Consider the following 14,918-nt stretch of genomic DNA (forward strand, 5'->3'; position numbering starts at 1 on the left):
AAGATTTAACTCTTTATACAAATAGTTTCATGTAAGTCTGAATTTAATTTTAAATGTAAATTTACATAATTGCATCCTAATGTTTTCTCTTACATGTCCTGTAACTTGTGGTCATACAAGAAACTGAAAATGACTTCATGATTTGTATATAATTCAAATGCCTGTTTATGCATTCTCTCACTGTATCTTTGATTATGAGGAAAATTTAATTTCAAAATTATCTTTCTTGTTAATAACTGCTTCATCCAAAGTTTTGTATGAAAATAGTGTTTTTTCATTGAATGTGACAATCTTTAAACTTAATTTTTATTTCCAAGCCTGTGAATGTTTGCTTTGCAATGTTGTGGCAGTTTTCATAACCAGAGAGTCTAAACTCTGAAGAATACTAACTGCCTTATGTGCCTTACTGCAATGTCTATGTACATGCTTTTATTTTATAATATCTTACAAAGTTTACTGCGTGATTGCTGGCAGTTCCTGTCACGGTGCTCAGGCGAGGAAGCTCATATCTGTGCAGATGCCACAAATATGCATTCTGGGGGCGGACGGGCAATCTCGGCTCCCACGGTGGGTGCCCACACTGCCCCACGTGGGACCCCTCCTCTCCTGGGCCACGCTGTCCAGCAATGTTGCTGCTACTGCTGCTGCCGTGACTGGTTTCACTCTGGGCCCAGGTCCTGGTCTCAGCCATGGTCTTGGGATGGCCCAGACTGCCCGGTGCCCACACATGCACTGAAGTTCAGGCCAACTGCATGGTGAGCATGCTGACCACCACCCACCGTGCCTGGGGACCAATGGGCCTGCTCCATAGTCCCATTGGACTTCACTGGACTCCGCTTTGTTTTACCAAATAAAATTAACTTACAAAATGAATATACATCCACCTTGCAAAATGAGAATACAATTTTTTGTAATCCTTTCCCTATATTACTTGGTGATAAGAAATTATAATCTCCACAAATATATTGCGAAAGTTCTGCTACTCTGATACATGTGTAAAAGCTTTTGTAACATCCAAAAGGTTATGTCCTCTAACGTTCAGATTCTGCCAGCTCTGATAAAGAGAACTGCAGTCTTATGGACATTCATGCTCTGGGGCCAAGCCTGGGCTGTGACCTTCTGCAAATAAGAACCTAGTGAGAATTCATTAGTAAGGCTCACCATTTCGGTACCACTGGATCTCCGGCTGGAAATGTTTAATTTCAGGAGTGATAACTACACGGCAGCCTAGACTCAACGTCTCGCCTTCTCTCCCGAAAGACACATCAAACTTGTCATCAAAGTGGATCTCAAACTTGGACGCATAACCGTAAGGGGTCACAGCAACTGGGCACAACAAAAACAAACATCAGTAATTTACTTTTTGTCATCAAAGAGACACAAGCATTTTAATAAGCACAGGCAGAAAGCAATCACAACAAACCTATCAAGTGACTTATCTGGGCAAAAATTAAGTCTTATAAAAGAGGTATGTAGCATATTCACATATATCATTATATTGAAATGGAAGTTCTGTGTATGGAAATTCTTGCTTCATTGGTCAGATAAGCTAAATGCTTATTTTTACTATTATAATTAATAGAATTTAAAAGGTCAGGTTTAACGCCTTACATAAAATGTAAATGAACACCACATTTAGCTTCGACTTAAATATAGCTGCAATATATGCACATTAAAATGTTAGATTCTGAGTTCATTTAAACTTTACTGCTTGTACTCTTGGAACAAACAGCCATATCGATTTCTCATAAAAATAGACTTTTTTAGTAAGTGGCTTCAGCTTCTTGGATGATCTGGGTTAAAAAAATACAAGAAATATCAATGGGAGAAAACAAAGTTTAAAATACCATTCTTAGAAATATCTTATTTATAGATTGAGTCAATACCTGCACCATAAACTCTCCTAGGTTTTATTTTCTCTTTTCTCAAAGGAAAGGGCCTGGGAAAATAATGACTATTTTTTGATGGCTTCCTGCATGCCAGGAACTTCACATTTGACATGTCATCTAATCCTTGCAAAAACTCCATGGCATAGTTACTAGTTTTTCCTCTCTTTCAGGTGGGGATATAGAAGTTCACGAATATATATAGCTAACGCAAAGGTTTCAAAGGCATCATGTGTGAAACTCAAATTCAAATGTATAACTGCCCAACTCTAAAACTTAGGCCTTTTTTCTCCTATTTCAATTCTCTTCCTAAGACCTCTTTGAATTAATTTGAAAATGCAAGCTAACATTTATTGAGTTCACCTTGTGCCAAGTATTGTTCCAAGTGTTTAATATCTATCAACTCAATTAAGCCTCATAATAACCCTATCAGGTAAGTACCATTATTATTCCCATGTTATCGATGAGAAAACAGCAGCACAAGGAGACTAAATAACTGCCCATATGCACCCTGCAGACCCAGGATTTACACGGGCAGGCTGTTTCCAGAGCCTGTGCTCTCAACCAATACATGGGGTTGACTTGACTTTGTGTGTCCCCAGGCAACCACTCACCAACAGGGAAATGACTTCTCTTTGAAGCGTGTGTCCCATCTGCCCCATTTTTATATGATGATGTCCCACTGAGATCAAAACGCAAAACAACTTGAACAGATCTTGTTTATTGGGAAGTTGGGCTGGTTCCAAATCTGCCTCAGGGAGTAGAGATAAGGGTTATAGGGAGGGCCTGGTTTAGGTCAGGGGTTGGCATATCTGTGAGCCAACTCTGGATTGCCTCCTGTTTTGTACCATGAAGAATGGTTTTTAAATTTTTTAACGGCTGAAAAAAATCAAAAGAAGGATAATATTTTGTGACATGGGAGAAGTCATAGGAAATTCAAATTTCAGTGTTCATAAATAAGGTTTTATCTGGATACAGCCATGCTCATTCATCTATCTATTGCCGATGGCTGCTTTTGTGTTACAGTGATAGAGTGGAATAGTTGTGACACAGACCCACACAGCCTAAACTATTTACAATCTAGTCCTTTACAGAAAATGTTTGCCAATCCCTGGTTTAGAATATGGTTGGTATTAGAAAGACCAGGTTACAAGTCGCTATTCTACCATTATGCGTGGTCTTGACCCATGACTTAATCTCTCTAAATTGTTTCCTCATCTGCATAGCACAGATAAAAAGGCACCCAGTTCATAAGCTTTGGAGAGCAGTAAATGAATCAATGCATATAAAAAATGTCCTAGGGGACTTCCCCGGAGGTTCAGTGGTTAAGACTCTGAGCTTCCACTGCAGGGGCATGGGTTCGATCCCTGGTCACGGAACTAAGGTCCCACATGCCACACGGAGCAACCAAAAAAAACAAAACAAAACTGCAAATCACCAGTAAAGCTGGCGGTGCTGTCTCCCAGCTCAAAAAAAAAAAAAAAAAAAAAAAAGTCCTAGTACGGAGTCTGGCACAACTGATCAATACATATTAACTACTAGAGCAGAACCAAGGGCAGGGAGCTTTATCCATGATATTTACCAGCATATTCCAACCACCTAAACTGGTACCTGGCACACGGTAGATGTTCAATAAATACTAGTTGAATTAATGAATAAGAGCCCTCCGTTCTCTGTGTTGGGAACAACTGCACTCAGTTCAGAAGCCAGAGGAGGCTCTGAAAGATTAAGAAGTCAGAGAGGTTAGATTGAGCTGGGCTTTCAGACTTTGGCTTGATGGAGAAGAGGGGAATGGAAAAAACATGGATGATGATATAGAAGTGGGACCGAACAGGATACGTGTGGAGGATTGTAGAACGACCAATAGGCCAATCTTGGGGACATTGGGGATAAGTCATAGTTTCAAATTTCCCAGTTATTCTATCTCAATATAAATCAAATGATAGAGAAGGACATGATTTGGGATGTGTTCCTTCTTCACTCTCACCCATCATTCCCCTCTTACCCAGGGGATTGATACCAATGATTACAACTTAGAATATTAAAATTAGGAGCCATTCCATGAAGTCGATGGAGTAGGTCATCTATAGACATCAAACTAATTAGTTAGGTGAAAAATTGAACCATGGGAAAGTATTTTCATCAACCATTTTTAAAAATACCACTTATTTTTTAATGTTTGGAAAATAAGAAGTTCGGGCTTGACTACTGTCTTCAGTCCGAACAGTGTAAGCATCCAATTACTTGAACAACAATAAGGATTTTACTTTTATTGCCACCCATGAAAAGAAATTCTGATATAGATGAAATGATTGAAGTTCACAAATTTACAAATTACTATGGATCAGAATATTGTTAATAATTTATTAAACCACATTTAGACCTCATTAAATTGCATTTCATAAATTAATGTATTTATTCATTCATCATCAAATACTACTCTACATCAGGTGCTGGGGTTTAAAGATAAAAGGTCCAGCCTTGCCTTCAAGTGTCTCATGGGTCAGTGGGAGAGAACAGTTAACAGTGTCCAGTGAGATAGATGCTCTTACGAAGGTGCGACAGCTTCACTGGGGGCACCGAACCCTGAGTGGGTGGGGCCTGGGGAGTATCAGTATCTCAAGGAGTTGATACTGAACTAGATATTTAAAAATGAGTAAAACTGCTCTGATATAGTCCAGACTGTGTGTCTGTGTGTGTCTGTGTGTCTGTGTGTGTCTGTGTGTCTGTGTGTGTGTGTGGTTAAATCACTCTGCACAGATTTGTGTAATGATCTTTCTCAATTTAAACACAGAAAGACTTAAAAGCATTTTAAATGCTTTTAAGACTTAAAACCATTTTTAGCCTGTCACATCTGGGCATTTATAAAACCAGAACAAAGCAATTATATGCAGAAAGAGAATATAGTAACCAAAGAATCTGAAAAAATAAAACCAATCACAGGTAGTATTACACACATACTAGCATATATTATAATATAGACTATGTATTTATTTCAGCATTATGGAACAGCTTATTATGCAGTATTGTACAGAGATGACACAGCAAATATACTTGTAAACTTACAGCTGAGGGGCAAGGTGGAGGCCCCCGCATGGAAGCGAGTCTCATCAAACTCTCCCTTATATCCTAGAAGAGAAAGCAGAAAAGCATGCCAACTGTTCCTTGACTTTATTTTTTAGCAGTGAGAATAAATTTTTTTAAAATACACTTTGAATAAAACAAGTTCAGCAAACCTACTCTTTACCACAACCGAAGCATATGCTGAAAGCTCTCCTTTAACATTCATCGCCGAGGCCCGGTACTGAGCGGTGTCTTCAAAATCACACCTGAAAGAACGGATGGAAATGAGTGCCCAGTGCAGTGACACTCCTGGTACAGTCGTCACTCAGCATCCGCGAGGGATTGGTTCCAGGACCCCCATGGATATTAAAATCCGTGGATGCTCAAGTCCCTTAAGTAAAATGGTGTGAAATAGTCAGCCCTCAGTATCTGCGGGTTCCGCCTCCTCAGATACGGAAGGCCGATGTAATTGCTAGCTGTTTCATCAAGGATCTCTTTGCTAACAAGCCACAGGGCAAATCACTGACTGACACATAGCTCTTTGGCACTCCTGATAAAGCTACTCTCTCTGAACCAGCACCCTGTGGTGTGTTATATAGGCCAACAGATCTATCTACCAACAGCTATAGTCCACCGTGACCCTAGCCTGGGTTCACTTAAAATGTCCCCCCCCCAAAAAAGTCAACAAAGTGTCAAGCATATAAATTACAGTGTGAACAGTGTGATGAAAAATTGTTCTAAGGTTGTATCAGGAGCAGAAAACGTCCAGCCATGTACCTTTGGAGCAGCTAAGACCCTGAACACCTTGGGGCCTCCCTCAAGGTGGGTTTCAGTCTGGGGGGCTACAGGGTGATGAAAAGACAAAGAAATAGCCTCTCCTTATAGACGCCCACAGACTCCCTGAGCCACAAAACGGATCCCGGTTAGTCTAATGTGCTCTAGCCTCAAAGTACAAATAAGTTATTTAACTTTCAATCCTGCTAAGGTTCAGGCCCACAGAACAACGCAAGAAGTGCCATTTGGAAGTTCCTCTAAGTTATAATGCAGAGATTGGGATGCTGTTAATGGAGTAGAGAGAGAAGGACCTCACACAGAGATGAACAGGCTAAGATTTCAAAGAAGGCTGTTCTGTGTCTTCTCACTGCCAGTGTTCGTGCTCTTCATTGTTCCTCTGGGTTTAGTTTCATTTGCAATATCTTAATTCTTGTTGAAATCTACAGACATCAATAGAACCCCAGGAGGGTCAATACAGTTGCCTTTCCCATAGCTATTTAATTATAAAGCAACCACATAGCTCACTGCCGCCTCAGCAGAATCCCCGACTGGCAGAATGGATGTAACTTTAGGAAGGGGTCAATGCTTGGCAAAAGCCCCAGAGTCCCAGGGTTCTTTCTGCTTGAAGCCCAGCATCACCTGTGTCAACTGCTCTGACCTGAGAAGGCTATGAATCTCTTGAGATCAGAATGACGTAATTTATTTTTACTTTGACATCTCAGCATGTCATGGTTTTATTTGAACCAAAAATGCTGGCAGCTTGTTTAACTTTTCCATCCACATAACTAGGCTTGGATTTCAAAACCACATTAGGAGACACGATAAACCTTTGAAAACTTGGAAATTTTGATGTGGATTCTGCTTTCAAATTTTGCTTTTGATTTTGCTTTATAAACATCCCAATGTCAGGCTCTGTGTCCATCTACAGGCTGACAGGGTGGGCACATAGTTTCCCACAGTTCCTGGTGAGCTGAAGGAAAGAACAATTTCTCTAAGTACAGCTTACTTTCAATGTCACCCACCCCAAACTTCATTGGCCTTTACTGATTAAAGGCAAAAGTGTATAGTGATGGCATAGATTTGGAACTCTGAAAGTATAACTGAATATAAATGCCTATTTATGTAACTTATTTTCTTACTAATGTCTAAGAAAAACTCTCCAGTATATAAAAGGATAAATAGATACAAATGAATTTTTCCTCATCGTCTTTGACTAAATTCAAGTAAGATCACTTTGGGAGGTAACGTGGGCTTGGTAAGAGTGTCATGCTTATCGCTCTTCGGTGTGCACCAAGAAGCAACGTATGGGACTGTCCCCCATCCTGATCGCGCTGCATTGGGAGGAAAAGGGAACAGTCGTTAACTGGAGCACAAATTGCCACCCTAAGCAACTGCTGGGCAACACACACAGACCCTGATGTCTCTTACGCGTTTATCTCCAGAGTGTGCATTCCATATCGGCTTTCGATAATATACTTTCCAGGGTTTGCATGGACGTCTATTGGCACCTGGTTTTTATACCTATGAGACAATGGAAACAAGGTGAAGTAAGTTGAGGTGTAAATAGATTCATGATTAAAAGCAACACACACATAACTGTTGTTCTTGAAGGAACACCTGTAAACAAAGCACTGAGGTCGGTAGTGGGGTCTGTTCAATAAATGCAAATAAAACACATTATAAATACTATAAAACCTCTTTTTCTTAACATTAAAACAATGGAATTTTATTTTGATGAAAAATGAGTTTACAATCATTTAGTAAATGAAGAGCAAACACTTCATTTTCCTATCCCATAACTCGAAAAAAATCATTAGTGAATAAATATCTGTGAACAGATTAAGGGTAAGGCAGACTGGATAATAAACCACCTGAAGTTCACACTCTCCGCATGTGACTCACTTGAAAAGGATGAAAACGGCACTGGAGATAACTGATAAGATATGGCCATTGAATCTCATCCTAATCATTCAAATAAGCCCAATGATACTCATTTTTTGCTCATCATGGACAGCAAACTATACACATTTTACTGAAAGAATACTTTGATAGAAGCACTTATTTAGATTATATTGTGCATCACAATTATTAAAATGGCTTGAACAGTTCCACTCAACCACCATATATAAAGTGCAACTACATAATATTCTACATTTTATCTGGGGTGTGATGAATATCAATCTAGACTGAAAGTACCCCAGCTGCCAATTTCCACCACTTCTGAAAAGATCTAGATGTGTGAAAAAGGACTGTTCCCCCATACAAAGAACCAATTTCACAAACCTACTGGTAAACCAATACATTTATATAACTGGAACCTCAAGATGCTAGAATTGCAGTCATTTAAAAAAACATTCAGGGCTTCCCTGGTGGCGCAGTGGTTGAGTCCGCCTGCCGATGCAGGGGACGCGGGTTCGTGCCCCGGTCCGGGAAGATCCCACATGCTGTGGAGCGGCTGGGCCCGTGAGCCATGGCCGCTGAGCCTGCACGTCCGGAGCCTGCGCTCCGCGACGGGAGAGGCCACAACAGTGAGGGGCCCGCGTACCGCAAAAAAACCAACCAACCAACCAAACAAACAAAAAAACCATTCAGCCATCCAACCATTTTAAAAACCATGGTCTTTAAAAAAGTTTACACTGCAATATCCTAAACACTGTTCTGTGCATCTCACAATGAAGAGAGTGGCCTTGCAGTGGAGGATGAGGAGAGTGCAGCGTCATCGTGAAGAGTAGCACGCTATGGTTTCAAGGAACATCACCATCACAGCATCAGATTCTGTGTGTCAGGATCGAGGTCATTGTTGCTAGAAGGGGGATGGATAGGGAAAATATCGAGCTCATCCACTTGAGGAGTTGGGTGCATGACTACCAGCTGGTCCTGGGGAATGTCAGCTGCAGCTGCTGCAAGGTTGGTGATAGATTTACTTTTTACACACTGAAAGTCTACACACCGGCTCTTTCCTTCTTCCTTCTCCCAAGACATTCGAATAAAGGGTCTTTGGACATAGTTGTAAATCACTTCTGGGCAGCCCCCAGGCCTTTTCTTTTACTTTTTTCTTTGTAGGTTGGACAACCTTTTATTCCCAATCTAATCTTCTTAAGACCCCTCTCCATCAAAACTGATTTGGCCACAACTCTGTTTTCAATGTACTTGAAAAATCTATATAATTTTGTGCTATAAATAATTTGTGAATATTATTCTCCCATCTGTGGTGGATACTCTTCATCCCAATCAACCACATCATCACCTGTAAGCACCACTATGTGGCATTCATGGTCCCCACTCTGGGCACTAGCTACCATGAGAGGCAGAGTCATTTCTTTCAGGTAAAATTCGAACTGTCTACGGGCACCATCATTTGATAACTCATGCATTAGGGCACTGAGATCTCTACATTTAATAGTACTATATTCAAAAGAGATACAAAGAGAGTCGCATGGTTCTCTCAGTTCAGGAATAGATATGCCATCGGGACAATGGATTATTCCTGTTTTATAGTAATCCAGAATAGCTCGAAACACAGTAGAGCCAATCCCCTCTGCCACCTCATACTCTCCCTTCTCGCTGGGACATGTAGAGTTATGTTCTCTGCCAGCCCCAAACATCCTGCCTAGCACTGCGTATGGCTGAGCAGTAAAAATGGATGGGTCTACAACAAATTTAGCGTTATCCACTATTAGTGTCACTCGTTCTGACGTTCTTACATTCCGACCTCCTTCTTTTTCATTTTCACACACAAACACCATTTCCCCAGATGTCTTACAGCTACCATCTGAACTTGACTGACCACTGTTTCTGCTGCTGTTCCCAGCACTGCTCCTGGAACCATTTGGAGATGCTTTTTGAGGATGAGGACTGCTTGGACGAGAGGAACTGTGATCTTTTTCACGTTCAACATGGTGCTGTCGTGTTGAAGTAACATTTCTAATACGAGGAATGAGCTGAGATTCTGTACTTTCGTGAGATGAATCTTGGGATCTGTCACTTGACCTTCGTCTATCTCTTGATCTCTCGTTGAGAGAGATCAAGTCACCATGTAGACTCATTTTGGTGTGGGCAACAACTCCTTTGGCAACACGTGGGGGAGTACTTGAATGTTTATAACGTTTACGATGTCTACTATTCAATTTCCAATCCCAGTTCTCTGGATCACTGGAGTTACTGTCAAAAGGATGAGGCCATCCTGCCATCCCACTTCAAGCTTCCTCACATTGCTGCTCTGAAAGCACACATGTAGCACCCATAACCTGTAGTCCCCCTTGAGTGTCCAGGCACAGGCCGGGGCCGGCGACACCTCCGCTTCCTCCCCAACTGGATCCCTCCGGAGGTGTCTGTGGCCGCGGAGGCTCTGGCGGCTGCGGCTACAAGAGCCTCCCCAACAGGTTGCAGGCCGGCTCCCAGGCTGCTTCTCGCCTAAAACTTCTTGACGAATGTGCTTTCCTCTCCTCCATTACAAAAATTACGTTCAAGAAGTTGGCCATTCACAGCAATGTGGTTGAATCTTGCATGTGTAATGTCGAGTAAAAAGAGCCAGACACAAAAGAGTATAATGATTGCTTTTATGTAAAGTACAAAACCAGAAAAGACTAATTAATGCTGCTAGAAGTCAGGAGAGTGATCCCCCCGGAGCGGGGCAGGGGGGATTAAGGAGACATCCTGGGTGCTGAAATTGTTTGGTTTCTTGATTTAGGTGCTGGTTACCTGCGTGTATGCAGTCTACAAAAATTCATCAGAGTTCTACATTTATATGTGATACACACTTTTTAATGTGCATATGATACTTCAATAGAAGATCTGAAAAAAAAGAAAACAAAAACTTGCCTATTGTTGACACAACAGAGAGGAAGGCTTTGAGTGGTTTTTTTTGTTGGCTCTCTGTGTAGGATGAAAGCAAAACATTCTTCCCACTAACATTCTTGCATGTTGTTCAAAACCTTGTCATTGCATTGAAAGCTCATTATATTTGTTTTACTCTTTTGTGAGCAAGCATAGCTCTCCTCTTGGAAGAACTTAAAATATCAATCATGAAAGAAAACTACTGACAAATAGGAGCTGAAAGATTCCCTTTCTCTGACTGGCCATCCTTGGTGAAGCCTCTCAGCCTTGAGAGGCTGGCGCTCCACGGAGGGGCCCCTCCTGAGACACTGTCTCCTGAGTCTGCAAGGGGCACCTTCTTCACCACGTCCTCAGGTTCTCAGTAGCCAGTGGCTATGGTGCTGGACCAGGCTTTTCTGCTTAAGCCATTTTCTGTCCCAAAGAGGAGCTGGACTTCATTTGATTCCCTTTAGGACACCCCACTTCACTTGTGCAGACATCGCAAATAACGCTAATAACCATAACGGACACAGAGTGTTTACTGTGAGCCAGGCAAGTGCTTTAAATTCAATGCTCACAACAACCGCACGAGATGGTACTACTTTTAACATAGTAAAGTAGTAGCATTTTCCAGATGAAGAAACCCAGGCATGGAGAGGTTAAGTGTCTTGCTCCGGCTCTCACGGCTAGAACAGCAGATCTGGGATTTGCACCCAGGCAGTCTGGCTCCTGACAACATGGGATGCTTCCACTTTCCAGCTGTTCTCTATTTAGCTGCATTTTATTTCTTCAGATTTCTGGACATGGTTATAAGGAGGTTTTGGAGCAGGGAAAGTTGTGGAAAGGGAGAGAAAGAAAGGAAATAATCTTCAGCCAGTCCCTACCTCTTCCCAGCTTGTACACTCGTACACTCATACACACACACACACACACTCTCTCTCACACACACACACACACACGTGCATCCTATGTCCCTAAAATGCATCATTTTTTATACTTTAAAAAATGTACCATTCTCCTTCTCCACCTAGCAAAATCCCAACTCGTCCTTCAAGGCTCTGATCAAATGTCACTTCTTCAATAATCTCTCCCTTGAAATCCCGTACGATATCATTCCTGCCTGTCCGCATTGGTGTTACTTGGTTCAAATGGAAATATATAACATTTATCAAATTATGGTTGGACAAGTGTCACTTCTACTAAGGTGTGCGTGCCTTGAAGCTGGGGATTGTGTCTGATCCCTACTTACTTCTATTGCCACTCTCAAGGAAGTAGGCATCACAGGCAAATATTAGGCACTCAGTGTTTGCTAAATTGGATTGAACAGAGTTATTGGGTAACACCATAGATTTAACTGTGCTTCCTGATTTGGGGCCGAAGGAACGGAGTTCTGATAAATCCATCCTTCATGATATGGATAATTTAAAATAAGTGCATGTGAAGAAGGTGTGTTGAGGCTCTTTGTGTCCTGGTTCCCTAGGATGTGAAACGGCAGGGTGGGCTGGCTTAGGAATCGCAGCTGCGTAGCAGGTGTAGGGGCACAGCCTTCTGCCCCACCCTTGGGAGCCATCCCTAGCTGTTTCTGACAGCTCAGAAGCAGCCTCAGTTAGCTCTCTCCCCACAGGGCTCCAGGCAGACAGGACTGTTTGATCAGAGATGGCGTGTAAAAAGAAATCTGTGGCCACTCCTAATCTGGAACATTCCTTGTTTTGATGAATGACAGGGTAGGACATGTTAATCAGCATGTTCTCCTGACTGAATTGGTTTAGGTCATTTCACACTTGACTCACAAGCTCCCTCTTGCTCAGTTTTCTCCTTTGCTGTGGTGTTTGCAGTATTTCCTTCTAACATAAGAAGAGAAATATGACACCCAATTCTGTGTGGCAGGTGCTACTTGACCAAACAACTGAGTGACACTCTATTTGGCTTCTGACCAAAAACGTTGTTCATATTTCTATAAAGTTTGAATTAAAACAGCATTTGCAGCTCCCAGGCATTCTTCACTTTCCTTGTCCTTCTGTCCAATCCGACTTAGCACCTCAATGCCTTCCCCCCATCCCCCGACCCCCAGCTAAACAGCCATGGCTTCTCTGTCTCTGTCTCTGTCTCTGTCTCTGTCTCTCTCTCTCTCTCACACACACACACACATACAAACACACACACACACTTTGAGAAGCTTCCATTCTCTCCACTGGAACTCCAATGTCAGTGTAAGGAGCATCTGTTTTAAAGCTGCAGACATGGATTAAATGAGGAAGTGATTCAATTCTATTCTCCAAGGAGTTCACCTAGCTAGGCGCTCAGGTTCAGAGTCATTTGCGATTGGCTGTCTTCACCATCAAGTCAGGGGAGAAAAGTAGGATTTGAGGCCTGCTCTGTATATGCTTCGCAGTTTGTTACTTCTGGAAAATGAAATTCCAAACTGGTCAGTCACCAGCTGATTTTGGAGAGTTAGCTACACCCTGGGGTTATTTGTCAGAGGGTTTCTGAAATTCCTGTGAACATTTAGCTGTACACCATTTTCCTTATCATTTTCATGTAGAGTCTATGAACTAGTTAATGAGCTTCTGTTACAAGTATTTCTAGAATAATACTCTTTATGTATGTGTGTAAAATACACACTTAATTCCTCCAAACAAATGTCTGTTTGGATATTGGGCTGACTTTGATAAGAAGGGATTACAGTGAAAGCTCTTTGGCAGTGTAAAGCACGGTCAAACAAAAGGGCTTCACTCTAACTTTTCTCTATCAGCAAATAATGCCTGCCAAAATGATCTTTTCATGTTGAATACCCCTACAAGTGTGGTTGCTACTTAGAATGCAACCCTACTGTTTTGAATAAATAGCTGTTACTTTAAAAACCAATTAGCTGAGAGAGAGCTATTCCATTAGCATAGAATTTGGACTTAAATAAATAAGAAAAATCTAAAATAAAATCCCAAACCCTTATACCTGGGAAGTAATTATAAGTAATTTTTAACTATTTTAAATGCAGGCTGTTTTCCTAAGATAATATGATAGTAATTGCTAAATTTAAATACATTGTGAATAACTCTAATCTTGTAAACAAATTCAATACATGATTCTATCATGGAATTTGTGAATTCACATAATTTGCAAAAATAGATTAAGGCGTTTCCAAGTCCCTGGACTCTCCCTAAGATAGTACTATTTTATTCCCAGGTTTTGAACTCTTATCATGCTTAATGACAAATATGTTTGTCTATTTGACAGTGACTTCAGGGATAATGTGAAGAATTTCAAGTATGTATTTTTAAGTGTCTTGCGTGAGGATCTAGCCCAGTAACCACATACACATCTGAAAACTTGGGTATTGAGTGAGCATCAGATTAATACTAATCCTCACTAACACTAACACATTGCTCCAGGGAGTTTGTGTGAGTCTCCCTGCAGATTACAATCCAGGCTTCCATTGAAAAAACTGATTTAGACTTTGGGCTCGAAATGCAATTAAATCTGGCTCTTTTTTAAAAAAAGGAAGTGTAAAATTAATGCAATTCTCTCCTTCTCTTAAAGAGAACTTTTCTCCCTCATTTCACATAGTTTTTACAATTTGACTGGGCAATACAGGCATATGGTTCAAGGACCAGAAAATATCAGGGTGCCCAGGAAACATTCTCCTTCCTCAAACCTGTCTGCTTTCTGCCCAGCTCCTCCCCACAGCTAACTGTTCTCCTTAGATTCTTACATAGCCTTCCAGAGCTTCCTTATGCAAGTAATATGGATACAAACATAAATGTTTTTCCTCCCCTTTTAAACCAATATATAGCCTATTAAACAAGTTATTATATAAATATAGCCTATTAAGTAAAACAGCTTTGGTTTTTCACCACATATATATTTCTCCTTCTCTGTTGACAAGCCCTCCTTCAGGATGGCCTGCTTCACTGTGGTGGTGCAGCAGCGTCATCTACAGCTAACTTTTCTACCGGACGCAAAGCCCACAGCCTTCCTTCTGCTCGGAAAGTGAGCTCAGTGCCCCCACACCGGGCCCTGATGAATGATGGGCGCGCCTGTCAGTGAGCGCTCCCTGGCTACCCTCTAGATTCCATCCAGACGGATTTAGTCAGTACGCGGGGTTGGCCAAAGAGCAGCTGCTGTGTGTTGATATCATTTGTTAGACCTCAGGGGCTTCCATGACCTGAGGCTGCCCAGTGGAAACCTGGAACTGAACCCTCTTTGGAAAGGTGTCTGAGGGAGCCAGGTCCCAGGCACACATGCCTTTGAGAGCTAAAGGCTTCAAGCGGAGGCATCACAACTGCCCGCAGCAACATCACACACTTATTTCTGTACTTTCCCTTCTTCTATTCAGTAAGGTCATTCTCAATTGTTTCTTTCATACTTATACTCAGTGTCAGG

General features: G+C 41.5%; 1 protein-coding gene and 1 pseudogene across 2 annotated transcripts in view; both read right to left on the minus strand.

Annotated features, from left to right (window-relative positions):
• MYOM1 (myomesin 1) overlaps window positions 1-14,918 on the minus strand; it is a 142,543-nt gene that overhangs the window by 93,688 nt on the left and 33,937 nt on the right. For both annotated transcript variants that reach the window (XM_067699592.1, XM_067699591.1), the window contains exons 6-9: window positions 7,152-7,244; window positions 5,127-5,215; window positions 4,953-5,015; window positions 1,162-1,326 (exon numbers count right to left, since the gene is read on the minus strand). In XM_067699592.1, coding sequence (XP_067555693.1) covers window positions 1,162-1,326; window positions 4,953-5,015; window positions 5,127-5,215; window positions 7,152-7,244 — 410 coding nt within the window. The remainder of the gene's footprint in view (window positions 1-1,161; window positions 1,327-4,952; window positions 5,016-5,126; window positions 5,216-7,151; window positions 7,245-14,918) is intronic.
• LOC137204135 (BTB/POZ domain-containing protein 10 pseudogene) lies at window positions 8,287-10,111 on the minus strand (annotated as a pseudogene).

This window comes from Pseudorca crassidens, chromosome 12, assembly GCF_039906515.1.
Source record: "Pseudorca crassidens isolate mPseCra1 chromosome 12, mPseCra1.hap1, whole genome shotgun sequence".
Classification (NCBI taxonomy): Eukaryota; Metazoa; Chordata; class Mammalia; order Artiodactyla; family Delphinidae; genus Pseudorca; species Pseudorca crassidens.